This window comes from Nycticebus coucang, chromosome 6, assembly GCF_027406575.1.
Source record: "Nycticebus coucang isolate mNycCou1 chromosome 6, mNycCou1.pri, whole genome shotgun sequence".
Classification (NCBI taxonomy): domain Eukaryota; kingdom Metazoa; phylum Chordata; class Mammalia; order Primates; family Lorisidae; genus Nycticebus; species Nycticebus coucang.
In genome coordinates, this window is record NC_069785.1 from 46,389,865 (window position 1) to 46,416,478 (window position 26,614).

General features: G+C 39.8%; 1 protein-coding gene across 1 annotated transcript in view; it reads left to right on the forward strand.

Annotated features, from left to right (window-relative positions):
* GOLM2 (golgi membrane protein 2) overlaps positions 1–23,338 on the forward strand; it is a 124,521-nt gene extending 101,183 nt beyond the window's left edge. Inside the window, 2 exon segments of the mRNA XM_053593336.1 lie at positions 12,812–12,979; positions 21,204–23,338. Of these exon segments, the coding sequence (XP_053449311.1) occupies positions 12,812–12,979; positions 21,204–21,274 (239 nt within the window). The 3' untranslated portion in view covers positions 21,275–23,338.
* Positions 23,339–26,614: the final 3,276 nt, after the last annotated feature.

Genomic DNA, 26,614 nt, shown 5'->3' on the forward strand with positions numbered 1-26,614 from the left:
GGGCGTTGTGGCAGGAGCCTGTAGTCCCAGCTACTTGGGAGGCTGAGGCAAGAGAATCTCTTAAGCCCAAGACTTTGAGGTTGCTGTGAGCTGTGAGGCCACGGCCAGGGCGACATAGTGAGACTCGGTCTCAAAAAAAAAAAGGTATGGAGACTGGAAAGGAAAAAAATAAGCTGAAAACTGATATTTGCAGACGGTTTAATTTTGTATATAGAAAATAGTATTTGTACATAGAAAATTGATTTGTATACAGAAAATTCAAAACAATCTATAAACTATTAGAGAAATGTATTTAGCAAAGTTATTAACAAGGTAAACATAAAAATAATTATATTTCTATATAGCCACAATAAACATAGAAAGTGAAATTTCTTTTTCTTTTTCTTTTTTTTTTTTTTTTTTTTTGTGGTTTTTGGCCGGGGCTTTGAACCTGCCACCTACGGCATATGGGACCAATGCCCTACTCCTTGAGCCACAGGCGCCGCCCCGACTTTTTCTTTTTTTTTTTTTTTGAGACAAAGTCTCACTATGTCACCCTTTGGTAGAGTGCTGTGGTATCACAGTTCACAGCACCTCAAACTCATGGGCTTAAGCAATTCTCTTGCCTCAGCCTCCCAAGTAGCTAAGACTACAGGCACCTGCCACACGCCCGGCTATTTTTTTTTTTTTTTTTTTATGTTGCAGTTGTCATTGTTGCTTTATTTTTTTTTTTAAGTTATCTTTTATTTCATGGTACTGCTTTTTTTTTTTTCCCCCCCCTCGGCCGGGGCTGGGTTTGAACCCGCCATCTCCAGCATATGGGGCCAGTGCACTACTCCATTGAGCCACAGGCACCGCCCCGTCATTGTTGCTTTAGATGGCTCAGGTTGGGTTCGAACCCACCAGCCTCTGTGTATGTGGCCAGTGCCCTAACCACTGAGCTACGGGCACCTAGCCTAGAAAGTGAAATTTCAAAACAGAAACTTTTTGTACTTTGGGAGGCTGAGGAGGGTGGATTGCTTGAGCTCAGGAGTTCAAGACTAGCCTGAGCAAGAGCAAGTCCCTGTCCAAAAATAGAAAAACTAGCCAGGTGTTGCAGCAGGCATCTGTAGTCCCAGCTACTTTAGAGGCTGAGGCAAGAGGATCACTCGAACCCAGGAGTTTGAGGCAGCTATGAGCTATGATGCCAGGGCATTCTACCCAGGACAACAAAGTGAGACTCTATCTCAAAAGAAAGAAAGAAACTTTTTTTTTTTTTTTTGCAGTTTTTGGCCAGGGCTGGGTTTAAACCCACCACCTCCGGTATATGGGGCTGGTGTCCTACTCCTTTGAGCCACAGGCACCGCCCAAAGAAAGAAATTTTTTAATAGCATAAAAAGACATGAGATGTCTTGAAAAAAACAATATAACAAAAAATTTACAAGAATCTATATAAACTACAAAATAATAATGACAAAAATTAGATAATTCATATACAGTAGAACCTCTATAAATTGACCACCCAAGGAACTGTAACAAACTGGTCAACATAAGGAACTAGGTACACTTTTCTGATATGTACATGTGGTGCATGTCCAGTATATGAAAATTAGGTGGACTTAAGGAGGTAGTCAAGTATAGAGGTGCTACTGTATATAAATAAATCTGTATTCATAGATTAGAATATTCAATGTTTTAAATATGTCAGTTCTTCACAGATTAACCTGGAATTTCAATCTCAATTGTAATTCCAGAGACATTTTGTTTGTCTTTGGTGCAAATTGATAAATTGACTTTAAGATTCACAGGGCAAATGCAAAGGAATAAGAATAACCAAGACAACCTACAATAAAAAGAAAACTAGGCTGGGGGGCACAGTGGCTCATGCCTGTAATCCTAGCACTCTGGGAGTCCAAGGCAGGTAGATTGCTTGAGCTCATGAGTTCAAGACCAGCCTGAGCAAGAGCGAGACCCCTTCTCTACTAAAAATAGAAAACCTAACTGGGCTTAGTGGCCCATGCCTATAGTTTCAGCTACTTGGGAGACTGAGGCAAAAGGATCTCTTGACGTCAAGAGTTTCAGGTTGCTGTGAGCTATGATGCCACAGGCTCTACGAAGGGCGCTGGAGTGAGATGCTGTCTCAAAAAGAAATGAAGTTAAATTCAAAAAATAGAAAACTAGGCAGGCACAGTGGCTCGCCTATAATCCTAGCATTCTGGGAGGCAGAGGTAGAAGGATCACTTGAGGGTCAAGAATTTGAGACTAGCCTGTTTAAGAGCAAGATCCTGTATCTATTAAAAATAGGAAAAATTGCCGGGCGTTGTGGCAGGCGCCTGTAGTCCCAGTTGCTTGGGAGGCTGAGGCAAGAGAATCGCGTAAGCCCAACAGTTAGAGGTTGCTGTGAGCCGTGTGACACCCCGGCACTCTACCCGAGGGTGGTACAGTGAGACTCTGTCTCTACAAAAAAAAAAAAAAAATAGGAAAAATTAGTCAGTATAATGCTATGGGCCTGTAGCAGCTACTTGGGAGGCTATAACAGGAGGATCATCTGAGCCTAGCAGTTTGAAGTTGCAATGAGCTATAATGAGGCTACTAAATTCTAGCTAGGGTAACAGACCAAGACTCTGTCTCAAAAAAAGAAAGAAAGAAAAAAATTTAGACTTCTACTATTAGATATCATGATTTATTATAATGCTATTATTGATAAAGCAATTAAGACAGTGTGCTGTTGGCTCAAGAATAGCCAGATGGACCAGTGGAACTGAATAGAGAATCTAGAACCTGGCCACATTTATATGCTTACCTGATTCATATATCAATCAAGTAGATACTGCAACGCAAACAGGGAAAGAATACTCTTTTTAATACATAGTACTGGGTCATCTGGATGCCAGTGGAAAACTTAATATTGATCATCCTGTCTTACACAATACAGAAAATTTAGTTCAAGACGCATTACAGATTTAAGTTTTAAAATTAATAAAACTTCAAGAAGAAAACACGGAAGAATATCTTCATGATGAGAGCTAAACAAAGATTTCTTAAATTAGATACCAAGAAAAGCTAACTTTAAAGGAAAAATTATAAATTGTACTTTATTAATATTAAGAACTTTTTTTTGCCAGATGCAGTGGTGCGCCCCTGTAGTCCCAGCTTCTCGGGAGGCTGAGACAGGAGGGTCGCTTGAGTCCAGGAGTTCTGGGCTATAGTGCGCTATGTTGATCCGATCGGGTGTCTGCACTAAGTTCGGCATCAATATGGTGACCTACCGGGAGCGAGAGGCCACCAGGTTGCCTAAGGAGGTGTGAACTGGCTCAGGTTGGAAACGGAGCAGGTCAAAACTCCCATGCTGATCAGTAGTGGAATCGCACCTGTGAATAGCCACTGCACTCAAGCCTGGGCAACATAGCGAGACTCAGTCTCTAAAAAACAAAACAAAACTATTTTTTTGTTTGTTTTGGTTTGGTTTTTTGAGACATAGTCTCACTCAGATGCCCCAGGTAGATGGATGGAGTACCTTGGTGTCCTAGCTCACAGCAACCTCAAACTCCTGGGCTCAAGCAATCCTCCTGCCTCAACATCCCATATAGCTGCGACTACAGGCACCTGCCACAATGCCAGGCTAGTTTTTTCTATTATTAGTAGAGACACAGGGTCTCACCCTTACTCAGGCTGACCTCAAACTCCTGAGCTCAGGCAATCCACCTACCTCAGCCTCCCAGAGTGCTAGGAGTACAGGAGTGAGCCACTGCACCCAGCCTTTGAATATTAAGAACTATTCATCAAAAGACCAAAAAGAGTGAGAAGATACACATACCATACAACTTAGCACTTAGTATGCTAACACCCTAACGTGAGAGTGGAGATCATGGTATACGAGATCTGACAATTAAGTTTGAGAACTTGCCACTGTATGCTTCTGTTGGCAGCACTGTATGAACAACTCGTTAAGGGTTGATAACCTTGGTGTGTCAGTGTCTCGTAGCTGCGTTTGTGTCAACATGTGGTGGTGTCTTGCTGAGTGGTGTTCATTATTGTTGATGTGTATTTTTGTGTACTGTCAGAAGAATTTTGGAGCTTGAGTTAGAGCAGTGAACAAACATTAAATTTCTTGTTAAACTTGGCAAGAGTGGAAGTGAAATCAGGGACATTTTAGTCTCAAGTTTATGGGGATAATACCTTGAAGAAAATGGCAATGTGCAAATGGATTAAACATTTTTCTAAGGGGAGAGAAAGCATCACTGATGAAGAGAGGCCAGGGTGGCCAGTGAAAAGCAGAATTGATGAAAATATTGCAATAATTTGTCAAATGTGGTGTCAGAATTATCAACTGTCTGTGAGAAGCATAGTAAACCAAGTAAACATCAATAGAAAAACAGGAAAATCTTAACTGAAAATCTTGGCATGAGAAAAGTGTGTGCAAAAATGGTCCTGAAGGAGCTTACTGATGAACAAAAGGAAAGGAGAGTCAAAATTTGCCCAAACCTTTGGGAGAGGCAAGACAGTGTTTTGGGCCATGTTATCAATGATGAGGAAACACTGAGTGTACCAATAGGCCCTGAAACAAAGTGTCAAAGTGCACAATGGAAGCCAGGCAATTCTTGATGACCAAAACAGTTCTGTTAGTCCAAATCAAGATTCAAAATGATGTTGCTATACTTTTTTGATATCAGAAGGATTGTTCGTTACCAATTTGTACCAACTAGATAAACAGTTAACCAAGTTTACTATTTGGAAGTGCTGAAAAGGCTGCATGAAAAAGTTAGATGAAAATGACCTGAACTTGGCTCAGCACCTGTGGCTTAAGCAGCAAATGCGCCAGCCACATACACCTTAGCTGGTGGGTTCGAATCCAGCCCGGGCCTGCCAAACAACAATGACGGCTGCAACCAAAAAATAGCTGGCTTGTGGCGGGCACCTGTAGTCCTAGCTACTTGGGAGGTGGAGCTTGAGCTCAGGAGTTGGAGGTTGCTGTGACCTGTGATGCCACGGCACTCTACCCAGGGCGACAGCTTGAGGCTCTGTCTCAAAAAAAAAAAGGAAAAGGAAAAAAAAAGAAAATGACCTGAACTTTCCACCAACAACTCATGGCTCTTACATCATGACAATGGACCAGTTCACATGCTACTGTGATGAGAGTTTTTAGCCTATAAACAAATAACTGTATTGGAATATCCTCCCTACTCACCTGATCTGGCCCCTAATGACTTTTTTCTTTAACTGAAGATAAAGAAAATGTTTAAAGGAAAACATTTTGGTGACATTCAGGATATCAAGGGTAATGTGATGACAGCTCTGATGGTCATTCCAGAAAAAGAATTCTAAAATTGCTTTGAAGGGTGGACTAGGTGCTGGCATTGGTGCATTGCTTCCAAAGTGGAGTACTTTGAAGGTGACCATAGTGATATTCAGCAATGAGGTATGTAGCACTTTTTCCCAGGATGAGTTTCTGAACTTAATTGTCAGACCTGATATATACCATGCATACAGTATATATAGGGATTTAAATAAATGAAAAAACCCACCTTTATTGATATGGTTAAATCTCAAAAACAATAAAGAATAGAGAAAGTTGTAGAATAGATGAATTATTGTGCTGTGTTGGAAGTCCCAAGACCAATCTAAGGCTTGGTGATTTATTAGAAAGACTCACAGGACTCAAAGTAACTATTATTCTTGTGGATGTAGTTATAGAGACAGGAAATAGATTAAAATCTGGAAAGGGATTTTAATCCCCCCAGGATGAGGTCTAGGCACACGCTTCCAGGTGTACCATCCTAGTGGAGTTCCCATGATGTGTTACCCCAAGTGTTCCCAAACAGGGGAGCTCATTTTATTCTCAGGTCCAGGGTTTTTACTGGGGAGAATCAATCATGTAAGCATGCAGCACCTGCATGACTAAACTTAGCTACTCAGACTTCAGACCTCCCCCTTAGTCCCTAGCAAAAAAAAGCAAGTACAATTGGCCCTCAGTATCTACATCTGTGGAATCAACCAAATGCCGATCAAAAATGTAGTTAGGAAAACAAATAAGAATGTATTTAGGGAGCTCTGAGCTGACCTTGGACATAGCTGGAAGCCGAAAGGGAGCCTCGTGGAGGAAAGACAGGGTCATGGCTAAACACCTTAAAGAAGCAAGCAGATGTTCTATCTGCTGGCCTATGTTGATAATCCCGAGCACCTGAACTATGGATACCTCCACTTCCTCCAATTCACGTACCCACCACAGAGGGAGCACCACAGAGAGGGTTGGCTGTGTCCCCTTTGCCCAGAGGTCTCTCAGAATAGTAACATCAGGCCCACTGTCCAGCTGGGGAAGCTGGAGTCCAAAGTCAAGGTCCTAGAAAAACATCTGAGAGATGTGCTACAGATTAGCCCCAGAATGAAGTCCCAAGTGGATATGACCTTGGATGCGGACAACTCAACAACCATGTCATTTCTGATGACCTAAGGAATATTCACTGTGGGAGTTCCCAGCAGAGTAGATGTAGTGAATGTTATTCAAGGCTCCCTGAGTGTCCTGTGAGGAATCCAGGAATTGCCTGTCCTCCAGATCATTCTGGGCAAGGGTATAACCTGTGAGCCCAGGGTCTTATCTGTAGGAATCCCCTGGTGCTCATGATCAGAGATAAGGACTCTTCTGCTTAGTATGAAGATGCAGATTACTTAAAAATTATATTGATTAGGGGGCGGCGCCTGTGACTTAGTGAGTAGGGCACTGGCCCCATATACCAAGGGTGGCGGGTTTGAGCCTGGCCCTAGGCAAACTGCAACAAAAAATAGCCGGGCGTTGTGGCAGGCGCCTTTAGTCCCAGCTACTCAGGAGGCTAAGGTAAGAGAATCACCTAAGCCCAAGACTGGAGGTTGCTGTGAGCTATGACACCACAGCACTCTACTGAGGGCGACAAAGTGAAACTCTGTCTTTAAAAAAAAAATTTTATTGATTAGGGAAAATGACGCTTCAGTTATACTGTATTGTCATGTTCTTTTGTACTTTTCGTTGGAACTTTTGTTTATATTTTTTCTGATAAATATTTTCACTTAAAAAAATGTAGTTAGGCCTATGATGTATGTACCTGTACTAAACACATACAGACTTTTTTGTCATTCCCAAAACAGTACAGTATAACAACTATTTCGTAGCATTTACATTGTGTTAAATATTATAAGTAATCTAGAGATGATTTAAAACATAACAAAAGGATGTCTACAGGCTATAGGAAAATAAAATCCCTATCTAAGGGACTTGAGCAGTGGGGGAAGGGACAGTCTTTTCAATAAATAGTATTGCATCAATGGAAAACTGCTAACCTTGATTTTGATATTCAGAGGGAGTCCTATAACAAATCCCCAGCAGATACCAAAGAACAACTTATCTACTACAGATCAGTTGAATTAGGATAAATTTATCTGCTCAACCTGGTACATCATGGCCCAAGACTTCAGGCATACAAAATACTCATCAAGCAGAATATTCCAAAGACTCAGAGGTTGTCTCCCAGGATCCAGCCACGGGCCAGTCCTGAAGACAAACCTTTCTTTGGAATGTAAGTTTGAGAAACCCAAGCATGCTGAGTTAACCAACACTTTCTTGCTAGATACCATATACATTCATGTATATGTTGGTTAATGATACATACTATCAAATATGTCTGTAGATGATTTTGTCATTTTGTGAATATCATAGAGTACCTTCACAAACCTAGATAGCATAGCCTGCTACAGGCCTAGGCTATATGCTGTCTAGCCTAAATGTGTCTTTACATGATTTTGTCATTTTGTGAATATATTGGAGTGTACTTACACAAACATAAATAGGATAGCCTACTACAGACCGAGGCTATATGGTGTAGGCCGGGGTCCTCAAACTGTGGCCCTCAGGCCACATGAGGTGGTGTGATTGTATTTGTTCCCATTTTGTTCTTTTACTTCTAAATAAGGTATGTGCAATGTGCATAGGAATTTGTTCATAGTTTTTTGTTTTTTTTTTTTTTAAACTATAGTCCGGCCCTCCAATGCTCTGAGGGACAGTGAATTGGTCCCCTGTTTAAAAAGTTTGAGGAGGCCTGTAGGCTGTTGCTCCTGGGCTACAGACCTGTACAGCATGTTACTATACTGAATACTATAGGCAATTGTAACACATCTAAACATAGGAAAGGTACAGTTAAAAAAAGTATTGTAATCTTATGGGACCATAAGAATCAGTCTTAAGGGAAAAAAAAGCAAAAGAGCATCTGTGGATTATATAAAGAAGGGGAGGCTTGGCGGCCATAGCACAGCCACATACACCAAGGGTGGCGGGTTCAAACTTGGCCCAGGCCAGCTAAACATCTGCAACAAAAATAGCCAGGCATTGTGGTGGGTGGGCACCTGTAGTCCCAGCTACTTGGGAGGCTGAGGCAAGAGAATTGCATAAGCCCAACAGTTTGAGGTTGCTGTGAGCTGTGACGCCACAACACTACTGAGGGAGACATAGTGAGACTCTGTCTTAAAAAAAAAAAAGAGGGGCGGCGCCTGTGGCTCAGTGAGTAGGGCGCCGGCCCCATATGCCAAGGGTGGCGGGTTCGGACCCAGCCCCAGCCAAACTGCAACAGAAAAACAGCCGGGCGTTGTGGCGCGCGCCTGTAGTCCCAGCTGCTCGGGAGGCTGAGGCAAGAGAATCGCGTAAGCCCAAGAGTTAGAGGTTGCTGTGAGCCGTGTGACGCCACGGCACTCTACCCAAGGGCGGTACAGTGAGACTCTGTCTCTACAAAAAAAAAAAAAGAGAGAAGGGGAAAGAGCAATTGAACTTTGTTGCCTTGATAACTAGATGGTAAGGTTGTTCAGATGCTTTTAGCCATAAATTCTAGCCACCATGCTTCTTTCATTTCCTTGATTTCTCCTTACCTTTCCAAACGCGCAATTAATAGATTGCTTCCTACTACATGCAGGGCCTATACCTTGAGGTACAAAATAACTATGGTCTTTTTGTTCCCATATGTTCCTGATAATGAAATAAAAGTAAATATCAGAAGCAGTCAGTAGTTTTCTTGCATGTTATTTTGTGAGGAAAACCTGCAGTAACATTTTTTGTCATAATTTCTATTCTCCACCCTCCCACCTCTCAATGATTCTGATTCATATCTCAACAGATTACAAGTTATCACATGTCATTTACCCTCAGGGATACTTGAAATAATCAAAACAATAGGTGTTAAATTGAATAATGCAAGAGTTAGTTGAACGTGTTAACTGCCAAATGAGTAAATGAAATGAAAGTGTATCCTGGCAATAGGTGAAGGCTAGAAAAAGAGGTTGCCTCCTTTAAACTTGAATTTCTCTCTAAGTTTATTGTAACCAATTCAAATTGTTTCATTTTGCTTATAATAGTAGTAATGCAGTAAAATCATGATAAAAATATAAACCTCTTTTTTTTTTTTTTTTGTAGAGACAGAGTCTCACTTTATGGCCCTCCGTAAAGTGCAGTGGCATCACAGCTCACAGCAACCTCCAACTCCTGGGCTTAAGCGATTCTCTTGCCTCAGCCTCCCGAGTAGCTGGGACTACAGGCGCCTGCCACAACGCCTGGCTATTTTTTAGTTGCAGTTTAGCCGGGGCCAGGTTTGAACCCGCCACCCTCGGTATATGGGGCCGGCGCCTTACTGATTGAGCCACAGGTGCCGCCCTAAACCTCTTTTTAATAAAATAGTTGAAAAGTTGAAACCTGGCTCGGCGCCCGTAACTCAGTGGTTAGAGTGCCGGCCACATGCACTGGGGCTGGCGGGTTTGAACTCCAGCCCAGGCCTGCTAAACAACAATGGCAACAACAACAACAGCAACAACAAAATAGCTGGGCGTTATTTCGGGTGCCTGTAGTCCCAGCTACTTAGAGGCTGAGGCAAGAGGATCACTTGAACCCAGAAGTTTGAGGTTGCTGTGAGCTATGATGCCATGGTACTCCACTGAGGGTGACACAGTGAGACTCTCTGTCTAAAAAAGAAAGAAAAAGGAAGGAAGGCAGGGAGGGAGGGAGAAAGGAAGGAAAAGAAGGAAGGGAAGGAAAGGAAACCTTAAACGAACCTTAATGAAACAAAATGAACCATAATGAAACAAAAAAGCGACTGATTTTGATGTTTCATTTGATTTATATAGGGTCGGACAGTTAATCTGGAGAACTCATCCTAGAAAAAGTGCTGCATACCTCATTACTATATATCACTGCAGTTACCTTTAAAGTGCTCCCCTGGGAAGCTGTGCTGCCTTCCAGCGCCTAGTCTACTCTTCTAGTCAGTTTTGGAACTCTTTCTGGAATGACCATCAGAGCTGTCATCCTACAAGGTTGGACAGTTCAGTTTGTGAACTTATCCCAGGAAAAGTGCTTTGAAGGGTGGAGTAGGTGCTGGTGTTGGTTCAGAGCTCCCCATGGGGAGCACTTCAAAGATGACTACGGTGATACGCAGCAGTGGGGTGTATATCACTTTTTCTAGGATGAGTTCATGAACTTAATTGTCCGACTTCATAATACAGAATTAAAAGATGCAGCTTAGTTTCACTTCATTGAAATACTCTTTTGTGGTTGAGAAATGTTATTTTTTTTTATTTCTGCTGATTTTTAAAGTTTTTAACCTGATGTTTGAAACATTTTATAGAACATCTAACATTGTGTATGAAATTCTGTTGTTTAAAGTGAACTGAAAAGTGTATCAAAGCTTAATACTTTAGGTAACGTGGAGCATATGAACTTAGACCATATTTTGTATGAATTGAAGGAGGGAGGATGTATGAAAAATTACTTTGGTGGCACCTGTGGCTCAAGGAGTAGGGCACTGGCCGAGGGTGACAAAGTGAGACTCTGTCTCTAAAAAAAAAAATTAAAAATAAATAAATAAAATAAAAAGAAATCTGGGTTAGGAAATGGGAAGAGATAAACCTTAATTATTTGGTATGTTTTTTCTTTTTCTTTCTTCTTCTTTTTTTTTTTTTTAGAGACAAGAGTCTCACTTTATTGCTCTTGGTAGAGTGCTGTGGCATCACAGCTCACAAGCAACCTCCAACTCCTGGGCGTAGGCGATTCTCTTGCCTCAGCCTCCCGAGTAGCTGGGACTACAGGTGCCTGCCACAACGCCTGGCTATTTTTTTGTTGCAGTTTGGCTGGGGCTGGGCTCAAACCCGCCACCCTTGGTATATGGGGCCAGCCGCCCTACTCACTGAGCCACAGGCACCACCCTTGGTATGTTTTTTCAAAACCACTAGGATTCTCATAGCTTACTCTTTTTGCCATCCCTTTTTGGAAATCCCTGGCTATTATAGTGAATCAGTATTACTGTAGGGATTTGAGATAGCCCTCAGGTTTGTTAGTGTGTCTTCGCATACTATATAGTACTTATTTATTGTTTTTTTAGGTTTTAAAAATTATTCATGGAAAAATTATTCAGAATTATTCATTTGTCTAATTTAACACTTTAGGTGAATGAATCATTTTAGTGCCGGACATAATACATATCTAAAGTTTGAAAATCTAGTAACATTTCACTATTAGACAAAAATCTACATTTGAAACTACAAACTTCAAATGTGTTTTTTCTAGTAATAAAATGATTTATTCTTCTCCTAACATATTACACTGGACATACTTACACTAGAGAAGTCATTGGTTATTAGGAAAATGACCCTGAAAATGGCGCCCATTTCTTTTAGAATTAAACATTCAAATTTTAAGTAGCAATCCTAAAATTAACACAAAAGAGAAATTTTTTTTGTGTGTAGACAGTGTCTTACTATGTTACCCTCAGTAGAGTGTTGTGGCATCAAGCTCACAACAACCTCAAACTCTTGGCCTTAAGCTATTCTCTTGCCTCAGCCTCCCAAGTAGCTGGGACTACAAGCACCCGCCACAACACCCGGCTATTTTTTTGTTGCAGTTGTCATTGTTGTTTAGCAGATCCAAGCCAGACTCCTCGATGTATGTGGCTGGCGTCCTACTCACTGAGCTATGAGCACCGAGTTCTGGCTATTTTTTTTTTTTTTTGAGATAGAGTGTCATTATGTCGCCCTCGGTAGAGTGCTATGGCATCACAGCTCACAGCAACCTCAAACACTTGGGCTTAAGCGATCTTCTTGCCTCAGCCTCCCAAGTAGCTGGGACTATAGGCGCCCACCACAACACCCATCTATTTTTTGGTTGTAGTTGTCATTGTTTTTTTTGTAGAGACAGAGTCTCACGTACCGCCCTCAGGTAGAGTGCCATGGCATCACACAGCTCACAGCAACCTCTAACTCTTGGGCTTACGCGATTCTCTTGCCTCAGCCTCCCGAGCAGCTGGGACTACAGGTGCCCGCCACAACGCCCGGCTATTTTTTTGTTGCAGTTTGGCCGGGGCTGGGTTTGAACCCGCCACCCTCGGCATATGGGGCCGGCGCCCTACTCACTGAGCCACAGGTGCCGCCCTGTAGTTGTCATTGTTGTTTGGCAGGCCCAGGCTGTATTCGAACCCAGTTTATGTGGCTGGCGCCCTAGCCGCTTGAGCCACAGGCATCAAGCCCCCGGCTATTTTTTGTTGCAGTTGTCATTGTTTAGCATGCCCGGGCTGGGTTCGAACCTGCCAGCCTGGGTGTATGTGGCTGGCGCCGTAACCACTGTGCTTACAGTGCCAGGCCCAAATGAGAAATTCTTAAATAAATGTTATGTATTTTCAGAGTCTTCACTCTCATTTACTTTTGTCTTAGATAATCTTCACAAAATGTGTCCTTTATAAATAACCAGTACCCTGAAAGTTGCCAGGTTTCACTTGTCTACTTTCTGGTCTGCCTTCAGTTTAGGTCCCTTCTTTTTTTCTCTTTTCACTCTTGAATTAATCCTCTACCTACTTCACAGGCCGATTCTTTGATGAGAATGAATCCCCTGTTGATCCGCAGCATGGCTCTAAACTGGCGGATTATAATGGGGATGATGGTAACGTAGGTGAGTATGAGGCAGACAAGCAGGCTGAGCTGGCTTACAATGAGGAAGAAGATGGTGATGGTGGAGAGGAAGACGTCCAAGGTGAGCGTGGGCCTGGCTTCCATGCCGTGACCGTGAAACCCACCTCTACATTTTTTGGTTGAATTTGTGTAGAATTTTCCCTACTGATTAGTAGCAGTAAAATCTTACTATCAATACAAAGAGGTTCTGTGAAGTTTTTCAGTTTTATTTTGAAAAATATTATATGATAGTAGTATTTGTAGATCTATAAGTAAATTATTTTAATTTTTCAAATTTTTGGTTATCATCCGTGTATTATTGATGCAGTTACAAGTTGAAATTCAGAATCTTCAGAAATTTTAGATTAAATTGTTTAAAATAGCTGTAGACTTTTCCTAAGGCAATTGCTCCCAGAAAATAATTCTTTCCTAATTTCTCATCTGAAAATATTTTATTATTCCAGGTAAAAATATTGCCCAGGTAGCTTTTTTGTTTTAAAGAAGGCTACAAGGTCTCCTACCCATAGAAGATAACATTATTTCACCGCGGATAGAGCATAGCAGGGCTGTTTTAGAGAGTTTTTCTGAGAGTCTTAAAATTTATATCTCAGTTTGTGAAGATTTATTTTATGTTTAATACACAGATTCAACATATTTTTCTTGCTGTGTTACTTCTAAGTTTTTAAATTAGTGAAAGTTCAAAATTTACCCGTGTGCATGCAGCCCTACCCACGCATGCTTATCAGAGTGTATTTCTTCATTGCAAGTTTTTAGGCCTGTTTTCTGTCTGTTTATATTGTTTAGTAGTTACTGTGGAGCCCTTTCTTTTTTCTGTAAAAATTGATTATGGCCTCAGTGTATGATATATTAAAGTTTTATAATATGATGCATGAAAGCTTTTTCAGTATAACCTGGTTTGATTTCTTTCTTAGCTTTTTTTTCCAGTAATTGAATTTTTATTTAGGTTCCTGATGGTAATTATTTTTATGTATATAAAATTCAGAAAGAGGCGGCGCCTGTGGCTCAACGGGTAGGGCGCCGGTCCCATATGCCGGAGGTGGTGGGTTCAAGCCCAGCCCCGGCCAAAAAAAAAAAAAAAAAAAAATTCAGAAAGAAATTTAGTTGTTCTAGATTACTATATAATTAGTAGAAAAGGGGGGAAGCTGGAGACTCTGACTCCCACCCAGGCATTCTTTTAATAATATATTATAGTTTTGGAAAAAATAATGGTTATTGGGGATAGAAAAGAGAATTATAAATCCTAGGAGTTATGTGAAGATACAATAATGAGAATTTCTCAAACTTTTTTATAATATTGAGTAAATGATTATATACTTTTTGTATAATCTCATCCCCTTTTCTTAAATTTTACCATTTTTTCTAATTGCTTTGTGATTTATTTGCAATTTATAGCATTTTAAAGCTTTTTCATTCATATATATGCTATCACCAATTACATTGCAAGCTCTTGGAGGGTAGAAATTTTCATTTATTTCACCTTCTATTTTGTTTGTATCCTTTTCTGTCTTCATACCCCTTCCCTACAGTACTTAGCCTACAGGGCCCTCAGTTAATGTTATTAACTGATAATTTTATTTTTTTTCTTCATTGAGCTTTTATAATCATCACTAGGGGTGAGAACCCTTTAACTTCTGGTCTTACAAGCTTGCTTGGTTTGTACTTTAAATACTCTCTTTTTTTTCTTAGAGGATTCTGTCATCTCATTGAATAATTTTTAAGTTTTTATGACAGTAATTTATTTCAACCATTATTGTCAACCAATCGTTTCATATATTTTTGGCAATCTTAAAGTTACGATTTTATTACAAAATTTTGGTTAAATATCTTTATGTTTTTTATCCATAGTACCCTGTTTCCCCGAAAATAAGACAGTGTCTTATATTAAGTATTGCTCCCAAAGTTGCGCTAGGTCTTATTTTCAGGGGACATCTTATCTTTCCTGTAAGTAGGTCTTATTTTCAGAAGATGTCTTATTTTCGGGGAAACAGGGTAGGTAATTTCATTGCTTTCTCTCTCTCTCTTTTTCTTGTACCGTTCTCTCCCCCTTTCACCCCTGATTCTCATTGCTACCTTTTACTTTAGGTCCCCAGTCCCCTCATACTGTCCTGCTTTTCCTTTCACATGAAAATAAACTCACTGATTTTAAGGGAAGTAATGACCAAGATGATATATCAGTGACTTAGGGGAGAATAGTTACATTTTGGGCCTTCCTTATTTGCAAATAAATCTTACTTGACCAAGAGTTGCCATTTAACATTTCTTATCCCATTCTGGGGTTCATCAGATGATAGTGGAAGGAGGATAGGGCAGCCACAAAGGGGACAGAGAAGAGAAAGACATAAGAACATTATCACCTCTGGCAAATAAAGAGGGGTAAGTTTGGGTGAACTGACTAAAAAGGAATACTAAAAAGAAATAAATAATTTTAGACATGGGGTGGCACCTGTGGCTCAGTGGGTAGGGCGCTGGTCCCATATAACGAGGGTGGCAGGTTCAAACCCGGCCCTGGCCAAACTGCAACAAAAAAATAGCCGGCTGTTGTGGCAGGCACCTGTAGTCCCAGCTACTTGGGAGGCTGAGGCAAGAGAATCGCCCTAAGCCCAAGAGTTGGTGGTTGCTGTGAGCTGTGACACCACGGCACTCTACCAAGGGCGATAAAGTAAGACTCTGTCTCTAAAAAAATAAAAAATAATAATTTTGGACATGTTTGCAGGGATTCTTTAGATATGGTATTAACTGTCAAAAAAAATGAGGAGAGATAGTTATGGCTGTTCCCTAATTTATCAACAAGTTGGATTGCAGATGTTTATTACTAAGTCAGAATATGTGGAATTTAAAAGAATTTCTTCATTGCACCAGTGCAGAAATTATTGTTGGGTTCTCCAGGATAGTTTATACTATAGGAAAAATCAGGTAGTAAAGTAGAGTGGAAAAAAATACTATTAAGCTGAGAATCAAGTGACAGGGTGTGTACTGCTTTTCAAATCACTTAAATTGTCTGGGCCACAATTCCTTCACCTATCTATGAGAATGTGATGGTCCTTCTCAGGTCTCAAATTCTGTTGCCACATTCACAGTGGAATCTCTATATTATACAAGTACTATATTATGAGGAAAATGTGTTTCAGATTTTAGGATGCTGGAAGCACATCTATTCTCAAACTCAACAAAGAAAGTGGAAATTTTAGGCCGAGCGCGGTGACTCACACCTGTAATTCTAGCACTCTCAGAGGCCAAGGCAGGTGGATTGCCCTGAGATCACAGGTTCGAGACCAGCCTGAGCAAGAGTGAGACCCGGTCTCAAAAAATAGCTAGGCTTGTGGCAGGTGCCTATAATCCCAGCTATTCTGGAGGCTGAGGCAAGAGGATCACTTAAGCCCAAGAGTTTGAGGTTACTCTACCAAGAACAACAAAGTAAGACTCTGTCTCAAAAAAAAAAAGTGGGAATTTTACTTCTATCATAGAGACTCTAACAATAATAACAAAAATTAAAGCATGCATTTCAGAAGTACTATTAAAATTGTATCCATAGGACTCTTCTCTGCAAGGTATGGCGTTCTAAGGATTAGAGATTCCGGCTGCAGGATAAGGTTATAGCTTCAACTAAATACACTCTGACTTTGGTGTCTACAATTCTCAACTGCAAAATGGAGGCTTTGGCAGCATATCTGCCAAGAGGAAGCTGAAAGATTCAGCCTTATCTCTGATACCTGTTCATGCATATTGGTCATTGTGACCAACAATAGTTGCAGTGTTTTCTTGTAGAATTAGGTGAGGCCAATTTTTTCTATGTTTATAATCATGGTTTATTTGGATTTCTCTAATTCCTAGTTTCCTGAAGCATCCTAAAGGAAGTATTAATTTATGTATGTTGCTATAAAATTTTTATTCCTGACTCCTTTAAGTGACCCAATGAAAAGATTTAGGTAAAAGAGTAACTCTGGGCTTGGTGCCTGTAGCTCAAGCAGCTAAGGCACCAGCCACATACTGGCGGGTTTGAATCCAGCCCGGGCCTGCCAAACAACAATGACTACTACAACCAAAAAATAGCTGGGCGTTGTGGCAGACACCTATAGTTCCAGCTACTTGGGAGGCTGAGGCAAGAGAATTACTTAAGCCCAGGAGTTGGAGGTTGCTGTGACCTGTGATGCTATGGCACTCTACTCAGGGCAACAAGCTTGAGGATCTTTTAAAAGAGTAACTCTGAGAATACTACACATCTGATAGATAAATAATATATTTTTTTAATTCATTCTTTATTATAATAAGGAAATGGACATTTGAAAATTTCCTTTTACTTTTATCCTTAAATCGCATAGAAATTCCAAATTTTAATAGGATGTGAAAGGCATAAATATTACTAAGTATATACCTGTGGAAGGAAGCTTAGCATAGTGCTTTAGCACATTCTGGAGTCAGAATGCCTGGATTTGAATACTAGCTCCACTACTAACTAGCTCTATGAGGTTGTGAGTTACCTAACTTTTATGCCTTAATTTCTTCAACTGTAAAACTGAAATATGTATAGTTACCTAACTCAACAGTTAGGTAATGATGCTTATTTGTTCACTTAGAATAAGGTCTTTATACTGTAAGCACTATATATGTGTTTTTTGAATAAAATAATTTTTTTTTTTTTTTTTTTAATTTGGCCTGGGCTGGGTTTGAACCCGCCACCTCCGGCATATGGGACCGGCGCCCTACCCGCTGAGCCACAGGCGCCGCCCTGAATAAAATAATTTTTAAAAAGCAAAAGCAGGCTCAGTGCCTATAGCTCAAGTGGCTAAGGTGCCAGCCACATACACCAGAGCTGGCAGGTTCTAATCCAGCCCAGGCCTGCCAAACAGTGATGACAAATACAACCAAAAAAAAAAAAAAGCCAGGCATTGTGGCGGGCGCCTGTAGTCCCAGCTGCTTGGGAGGCTGAGGCAAGAGAATCGCTGAAGCCCAGGAGTTGGAGGTTGCTGTGAGCTGTGACGCCACAGCACTCTATCCAGGGCGATAGCTTGAGGCTCTGACTCAAAAAAAGAAAGAAAGAAAAAGTAAAAGCACATCTAGAGCTTTTTCTCTAAGTTGCCTACTTTAAGGTAATTGTACTTTGGCCTGTGGATTAATTTGTACTCTTTAGGGGAACCTTGCTGGCTTATTGCCCCAAGAAGTACTTGCTTGGTAGAGTTTTCTTTAATGGAGGTAAGTCCTTTCTTGACTTCAGAGGGAATTTAGGAATTATTTTTAAAATTATGAATGTCTGGGTGGTGTCTGTGGCTCAAAGGAGTAGGGCGCCAGCCCCATATGCCAGAGGTGGTGGGTTCAAACCCAGCCCCGGCCAAAAAAAAATAAAAAAAAAACAACCTAAGGATATGTGAATAAAGTATTACTTTAAAAAAAATTATGAATGTCTTTATGTTTTCTTTAATAGTATTTTATCTTGATGAGCTATTTAAAGATTTTGCTTTCTAAAATGAAATAAAATATTAGTCCATATAGTTAATATTTAGTGGTTATCTGTTATTCTACATCTGATTTGGAGTTGATTTCATAAAAGTTTACAGTTAAATGCTAAGAGGTTGTTGGTAGAAATTTGAATTCTGGGTAGACTATACTGAAAAATAATAGCTCAATATAGTATTCCAAAGTCCTATGATATTCTGAAAAACAACATGAAGATACAATATTAAAACTTTATGCTGAAGGGCGGTGCCTGTTGCTCAGTCGGTAAGGCGCCGGCCCCATATACCGAGGGTGGCGGGTTCAAACCCGGCCCCGGCCAAACTGCAACTAAAAAATAGCTGGGCGTTGTGGCGGGCGCCTGTAGTCCCAGCTACTCGGGAGGCTGAGGCAAGAGAATCGCTTAAGCCCAGAGAGTTGGAGGTTGCTGTGAGCTGTGTGAGGCCACGGCACTCTACTGAGGGCCATAAAGTGAGACTCTGTCTCTACAAAAAAAAATAATAATAACATGCCAAAAACAAAAAACTTTATGCTGAAAAGCATAAACAAAACAAAACCCTCCTTGTGTTTATAGAGCAATGTTTTTCAACCTTCCACAGCATACTTAATGTTGATCCAAAAAAAAAAAATAAAGAATATACTTTGAATATGCTTTGAACTTTTCAAAAATAATTTAATTAATGATCTTAAAAAATTTTCGTGGACCTAAGATCCTCTTACAGCACACTGATTGAAAATCACTGTTACATGGGTGGCGCCTGTGGCTCAGTGGGTAAGGCACCAGCCCCATATACCGAGGTAGTGGGTTCAAACCTGGCCTCTGCCAAACTGCAACAAAAAAGTAGCCGGGCCTTGTGGTGGGCACCTGTAGTCCCAGCTACTCATTTGGCATTTTTTTTTTTTTTTTGTTTTTTTTTTTTTTTTGTGATTTTTGGCCGGGGCTGGGTTTGAACCCGCCATCTCCGGCATATGGGACCGGTGCCCTACTCCTTGAGCCACAGGCACCGCCCCATTTGGCATTTTTGAATGAACAAAATTTTAGAGTGAAACACCTATCAATTTTTTTTCTTTCTTTTTTTTTTTTAGAGACAGAATCTCACTTTGTCGCCCTCGGTAGAGTGCTGTGGCGTCACAGCTCACAGCAACCTCCAGCTCTTGGGTTTAGGTGATTTTCTTGCCTCAGCCTCCTGAGTAGGTGGGACTACACGTGCCCGCCTCAATGCCCAGCTATTTTTTGTTGCAGTTTGGCCAGGGCTGGGTTCGAACCCGCCACCCTCGGTATATGGGGCTGGCGCCCTACTCACTGAGCCACAGGTACCGCCTAACACCTATCAAATTTTAAATAATGGATTTCAGAAAGCTGTCATACATATATGAATTTGGATTCTAATGTATAACTTCCTTTAAATTATATGAAATTACATTTTAAATGATTATAGTAACACCCTAATCTATCAAAAATTAAGCTTGTAGGTGACTGTAACTGTGAACCAGGAAGTGAGAAAAGTCACTTTTTTTTTTTTTGTAGAGACAGAGTCTCACTTTATGGCCCTTGGTAGAGTGCCATGGCATCACACAGCTCACAGCAACCTCCAACTCCTGGGCCTAAGCGATTCTCTTGCCTCAGCCTCCCAAGTAGCTGGGACTACAGGCGCCTGCCACAACACCCAGCTATTTTTTGGTTGCAGTTCAGCCGGGTCCGGGCTTGAACCCGCCACCCTTGGCATATGGGGCCAGCGCCTTACCGACTGAGCCACAGGCGCCACCCAAAAAGTCACTTTTTAAATTTGCACTAGAGCCAAAAAATGTCATAAAAAGCCAATTACTCAAAAGACAGCCTCTTAAGCTCTAATTAAAATACTTCTCATTTTTGTTCTAATATAATTTTAATACTTTTGAGCAATTTTATGCCAAAACTTGTACTTTGCAACAAAATTAGAAAAGAGGGATTGCTGTTGGCAAACTGGCAACAATAAAGTGACAGCAAGTGGCCAAGAAGGAGCCAGAAAAGGCAAATAAATGAAATTACAATGCTTGAGCCATTGAATACAACTACTCAAAGAGGCTTTGAGCATTTTACTGTCTAACAATATTATGTAATTATTTTCTTTTTGGCAAAAAAAAAGGTTAAATTTTGATTGGTATGCTCCATTTAAGAAGTGCAAGGGTAAGCTATTTGCAAAGAAACAAAGAAATTTACTAAAATGTTTGGTGAGCCCGGGCTGGATTTGAACCTACCAGCTCAATGTATGTGGCTGGCGCCTTAGCTGCTTGAGCCACAGGCACCGAGCCAAAATTTACTAAAACGTTAAATATTGAGATTATGAGTGACTTTTATTTTCCTATCTTTTATTTTGTAATTTTTATAATTCCAGTGTGGATTACATTTATAATTTTTTTAAATGGTGTTTAAAGACATGAAAATGTATTCAGAAAGGTCTGTATGAAAACTTTAAAGGACTAAATCTTCTTCTATATATAATGTATTTAGTAAAAAGATTAACTTGTCAATGTTTGTGCATTCCTAAAGTTTTGGTAGTTATGTCTGTCTCACTTTATTTCTGCCTGCCTATCTATCTATCTATTCATCCATCTATCTGTATTTCTGCCTATATATGTATCATCAAAAGATTTGTTAAAATTAAGTACTCTTCTAAAATAGTTACACACTTTTCACTCTGTAGCCAAGCAACTAAGAAATAGAACACTATTTGCAATAGATGTAAATAACAACAGAAAAGTATCTTAAGGCTGAGAAAAATTGAGACTTCATTTAAATGGATTTCTGCAGTGATTTTAAAAGTAATATTCTTGATACATAATTATTTCCCTTACAGATGATGAAGAAAGAGAGCTTCAAATGGATCCTGCAGACTATGGAAAGCAACGTTTCAATGATGTCCTTTAAGTCCTAAAGGAAAATTTCAGAAAACCTGAAGTGCTGTAAAATGGAATAATTTCTACTTTGTCATTTTGACTTTTGTTGTAAAGATCAATTGTATCAGTTGTAAAGATACACTGAGATAGATTTAAGGAAAAACTTTAATGAAGGAATGTACCAATGTACATATGTGAACTTTTTCATATTGTATTATCAAAGCAGAGACTTTTTGGTTATGGTACAGTTGAGCCAAAAACAGTTAATCCTTGCATTCAAAGCAAACTAATGTATATTTCACATTTTATTGAGCCTAATTATTTCCACAAATAGGTAAACAGGAGAAAATGGTTGTATAGGTTTACAGTGTATGTTTCACATACTAAGCACCGTGAGAACAGGTATTCAGCTGAAAACTTTTTTTACACTAATAATATTCTTGTAAGCCCAACAGGTGTTATGTTGTATCTATCCCTTATTTAATGCCTTTCGAGGAGTTATACCTAGAATAGTTACCTAAAAGAGAGGCCCATCATAGCATTAATAACTCAGGATTATAAATTAAGAACTTCACTGGGGGCTGGGGACTGAAAGCCAAACACTGGACAGCATGTGTACAAAATCACCTCCCTACTTTTTTTATTTTACATGAGTGCTAATATGTTTTGGCAGATAAGCTTTCAGCTGAGGCCTGATGGAAATTGAGATAACCTGCAAAGACATAAAAGTATTTTAAGTTATACCTTATTGAGTTCTTGAAATTGTGGGATGCATGATTGACAATGTATTTTCAATTTTTATTTTTTCAAGCAATACCAGTACTGTTTAACTATACGCAGCACTGGTAAAAAAATTTTTATATTTTCAGAATTGAAGTTGGTAAAGGTACTCAACGATTTAAATACTAGATCCTGAAAGTGGCTAAATCTACTTTGAACTGACTCTGAAATCAGTATTTCAAAGCTTTTCTGGTAGTTTTAGTGACCTTATTTGACTAGATATTTTCACAAGTACTAAATAGGGAATTTTAACCAGTTTTTATTAATGCACAGGAAAACAGAAGTACAGCAGGATCTATAACCATTTTATTAAAATAGCTTAAAAGTTTATAATAAAAATGAATTTTTGTAATTACATAATATGTTAGTTAAGAATCCATCAGGCTCATATTTGCTGGACTTGCAAAATTATTTAAACGCATTTGTCTTTTTTGAGACTACTCAGTAGACTGTGTAAACTAGCTTAATCCGTGTTTTCTGATTTAAAGGTATTAAATTTTATCCTGTTCCCCTAAAACAAAGGGTTTTGATCATAAGGGGAAATTTAAGGTTGTTAACTCTTTTTCAGAAGGGCTACTGTTAATTGCACATAAACATAAAATCCTTTCACCCTTCTGTACTAACGGACTCTAGTCAAAATTCAGACTTACAGAGATTGTTCACTCACTCATTGAGGTGCAAAAATTTTTAAGGCTTAAGTTTGAAATTATTTAATGACTAGTAAAAGATGCAGTAATTTACTAAAATTGTTTTTCTACCATATCAAAATAAAGAATTCATGCCTTTGTTATTGGTAGGGTCAGACCTATAATGAATAGGTAGGGTGTTTCACATAATTTTTTAAATGGAGTTAAAGGGAAGTGATATACATTGGGCACTGAGGTGGGGAGATGAATCTAAAAACATCCTTAGTAATACTTTATATTTAATACTATAAAATCTTTACAAATGAAAACTATGAAATTACCTGCCTTTAGTTCCTTATCATAAAAACAATCACTTGGTTATATTGTAGCTATCACTTACACAGAAACATTTCTTCAATTAGCAGCCTAGACAATTTACAAACTAAGAAATCTTGGACCAATTGATAATATTTCTGACTGTATTAATATAGTGCTATAAAATAATATGTGTTAAACTTCTGACATTATACAGTCTGTATTAGACATGCTGTTTTTATAATATTTTACTTCTGCCTTAAGATTTAGGTCTTTTAAATGTATTTCTGCCCTGAATTAAGTGTTAATTTAATGGAAACTCTGGTTTTGAAATCATCATTTACTGGGTTCTAATAAATTAAAAAATAAACTTGGTTCACGGTTTTGCTGATTCTGATACATGTATGAACATCATGCCTGTGATATAAATAGTTACATTTAACTAAAATCTGAGTAAATTTAACCCTCAAAATTTTAAGTTAAGCTAAACTAAAATACCAATAATTTTGTAATAGGGCTCTTTACTGTAGGGCTAGTTTATTCAACAATATTGAATGCCTACTATGTGTTCAGCATTGTTTTATGCACACTTTATTGTAATATAACAGGATAAAATAGACAAGGTCTCTGTTGTCTTGGAGCATACGTTCAAGTGGGGGCAGCCAGACAATGCAAAAGTAAACAAATAATCCAGGTAATTTTAAATAGTGTTAAAGAGCTATTAAAAATAAAACAAAGTGACTCAGTGCCCCTAACACAGTGGTTATGGCATCAGCCACATATACTGAGGCTCGCAGGTTCGAACCCAGCCAAGGCCAGCTAAACAACAATGACAACTGTAACAAAAAATAGCCGGGCGTTGTAGTAGGCTCCTGTAGTCCCAGCTACTTGGGAGGCTAAGGCAAGAGAATCACTTAAGCCCAAGAGTTGGAGGTTGCTGTGAGCTGTGACGCCACGATACCCTACCGAGGGCAACATAGTGAGACTCTGTCTCAACAACAAAAATAAAACAAAGTTTTAAGGTTTCAGATAATTAGTTTTTCGTTCAACTAAAACATTTTGGTTATTACAGTTGTGTAGCTGGAGTATAATGAGCAAGGGAGAGAGAAAGCAGCTGCACAGATATGAAGGGGGGTAAGGTAGCAAGAGCCTTGTTAAGTTCAGGTCACTGTTACTGATCTAAAAGGTGAAAATACAGAATACAAAATATATATGGAAGGATGATTCCAGAGGAAGTGCAAATATGAATTCAAAATCATTTTTTTAATGTCACACTACTTTTAAAAATCTTAAGATTATGTGTCTTTTTGACTTCTCATTTGTGTAATCATGTAACAATAAAATTGGCTAGAATATGAGGAAAGAAAATATGTAAAAAACATGCTTACGAGGGAGGCAGTCACTTTGCATAATGGCTGACTTTAGAAATGTCTGTTCCCCCAAGTTTGGTTGTATGGCTCCAATGAAACAGCGTGACATTAATACATTTTCTTTTTTTTTTTTTTTTTTTTGTAGAGACAGAGTCTCACCTTATCGCCCTTGGTAGAGTGCTGTGGCGTCACACAGCTCACAGCAACCTCCAAATCCTTGGGCTTAGGCAATTCTCTTGACTCAGCCTCCCAAGTAGCTGGGACTACAGGCGCCCGCCACAATGCCCAGCTATTTTTTTGTTGCAGTTTGGCCAGGGCTGGGTTTGAACCCGCCACCCTCGGCATATGGGGCCGGCGCCCAACCTGCTGAGCCACAGGCGCCACCCCATTAATACATTTTCTAAATTTAGGTTATTGAGTCTTCATATCACATGTGAGCCATCAATATTCAGTTCTAACTGGTCTACATTAAGACAAATCCAATTTCTTTTGGACTTACCTCACTAAGGGTTTCAAATGAAAATTCAACCAACTAACCCAGAAAAGGGGGGGAATTTAATGGTCCATATACAAAACTTATGCATAAGGGCAGGAATCCCCTGGACTTAAAGACAACTGAAACAAGGACTTGAATGCAAATTCCTATTTCTGCCTGTCTCTGCTTGTTACCTTCATTGTCTCAGACCTGCTCCCCTCTTCAAGTTCTAATCATGACTTCCAACATGATTTACTTAGTTTTGCTACCTAAGAGGAACTGTTCCTCTTCTCTTAGTTTCACTTTTAAGAATTTGAGAGATGAGCTGAGTGTGGAGGCTCAAGCCTGTAATCCCAGCATATTGGATTGCTTAATGCCAGTTCAAGAGCAGCCTGAGCAACATGGTAGGACATCTATCTCCAAAAATTTTTTTTTAATTAGCCGGGCATGGTGTTGTGCACCTATATTCCTCAGGAGGTTGAGGCAGGAAGATTGCTTAAGCCTAGGATGTGGAGGCTTTTGAGACAGTCTCACTCCCTCACCCTGGGTAGAGTGTCATAGTGTCATAGCTGACAGCGACCTCAAACTCTAGGGCTCAGGAAATTCCTTTGTGTGAGTTTAATTACATGCATCCACCATCAAATCCTGCTAGTTTTTAGTAGAGACAGAGTCTCAACTCTTGCTCAGGCTGGTCTTGAACTCCTGAGCTCAAACGATGCACCTGCCTTGGCTTCCCAGAGTGCTAGAATTACAAGCATGAGCCACCTTGCCTAGCCAGATTTGGAGGCTTCAATGAGCTATAGTCTTGCCACTGCCCTTCAGCCTAGGAGACAGAGTGAGACCCCTCCCCCTATAATCTTTGAATGAATGAATTTGAGGGAAAGGAAACTTACGCTTCTGGCTATGGTAGGGTAATTTGACTAGCCCTTTTGGAGAAGTAGCAACTAAAAGTGAACAAGTTATATTAGGCAACTATTTTCAGCCAGCACAAGACTACCATCTCTGAAAGAAGGGATAGTGAGCCCCATAATCAGCCAGCTTCCTATAGTGTAAATGGCTGAAATCAGAGAAGACCACAATGGTTTTATTGAGCTAAGACAGAGATCATAGTGAAGAGCAGCTAAAACATTTAGAATATGTGGAGTGGCATACCAAAGAAAAGGTGGCCCCCCCAAATCCATATAAAGGTCCCCACAAGTCCATGGCTGAAGGCTAGGCAGTACATCTTCAGAGCAAGACCACCTGATGCTTACCAAACAGTAGTTGCTACAGGGCTGAGAACAGAATAGATATACCAGAGTTCAAGACATGGTGCAAAGGCAGTGCTAGGGGACATTGGATTTCTGGGACTGCCAAAGTGGAGATCTCTTTTAACAATTGTGGCATCAGCTGAAACACTCAAAAGGCTGCACCCTTAGGAGTAAACACCATGCCCTATTCTAGACTTCCCTAATAAAACCTAAAATCAAATCTTGACAGGATTGACAGGGGAAACAGATTATGGAAACTAATTCCTGCAGAAGTTAAGGTTTACAAAACTCGAGGCTTTCTGTAGCTACAAACAAAGTACAAAACCAGGTACAAAATATAAATTCAAGTAACCACTCTACAACATATTATTTACCATGTCTAGGGTTCAATAAATAATGTCCAGCCAGGCGAGGTGGCTCACACCTGTTATCCTAGCACTTGGGGAGGCTGAAGGGGGTGGATTGCTTGAGCTCAAGAGTTGGAGACCAGCCAGAGCAAGAGTGAGACCCCATTTCTACTAAAAACAGGAAAACTAGCTGGGTGTGTGGCAGGTG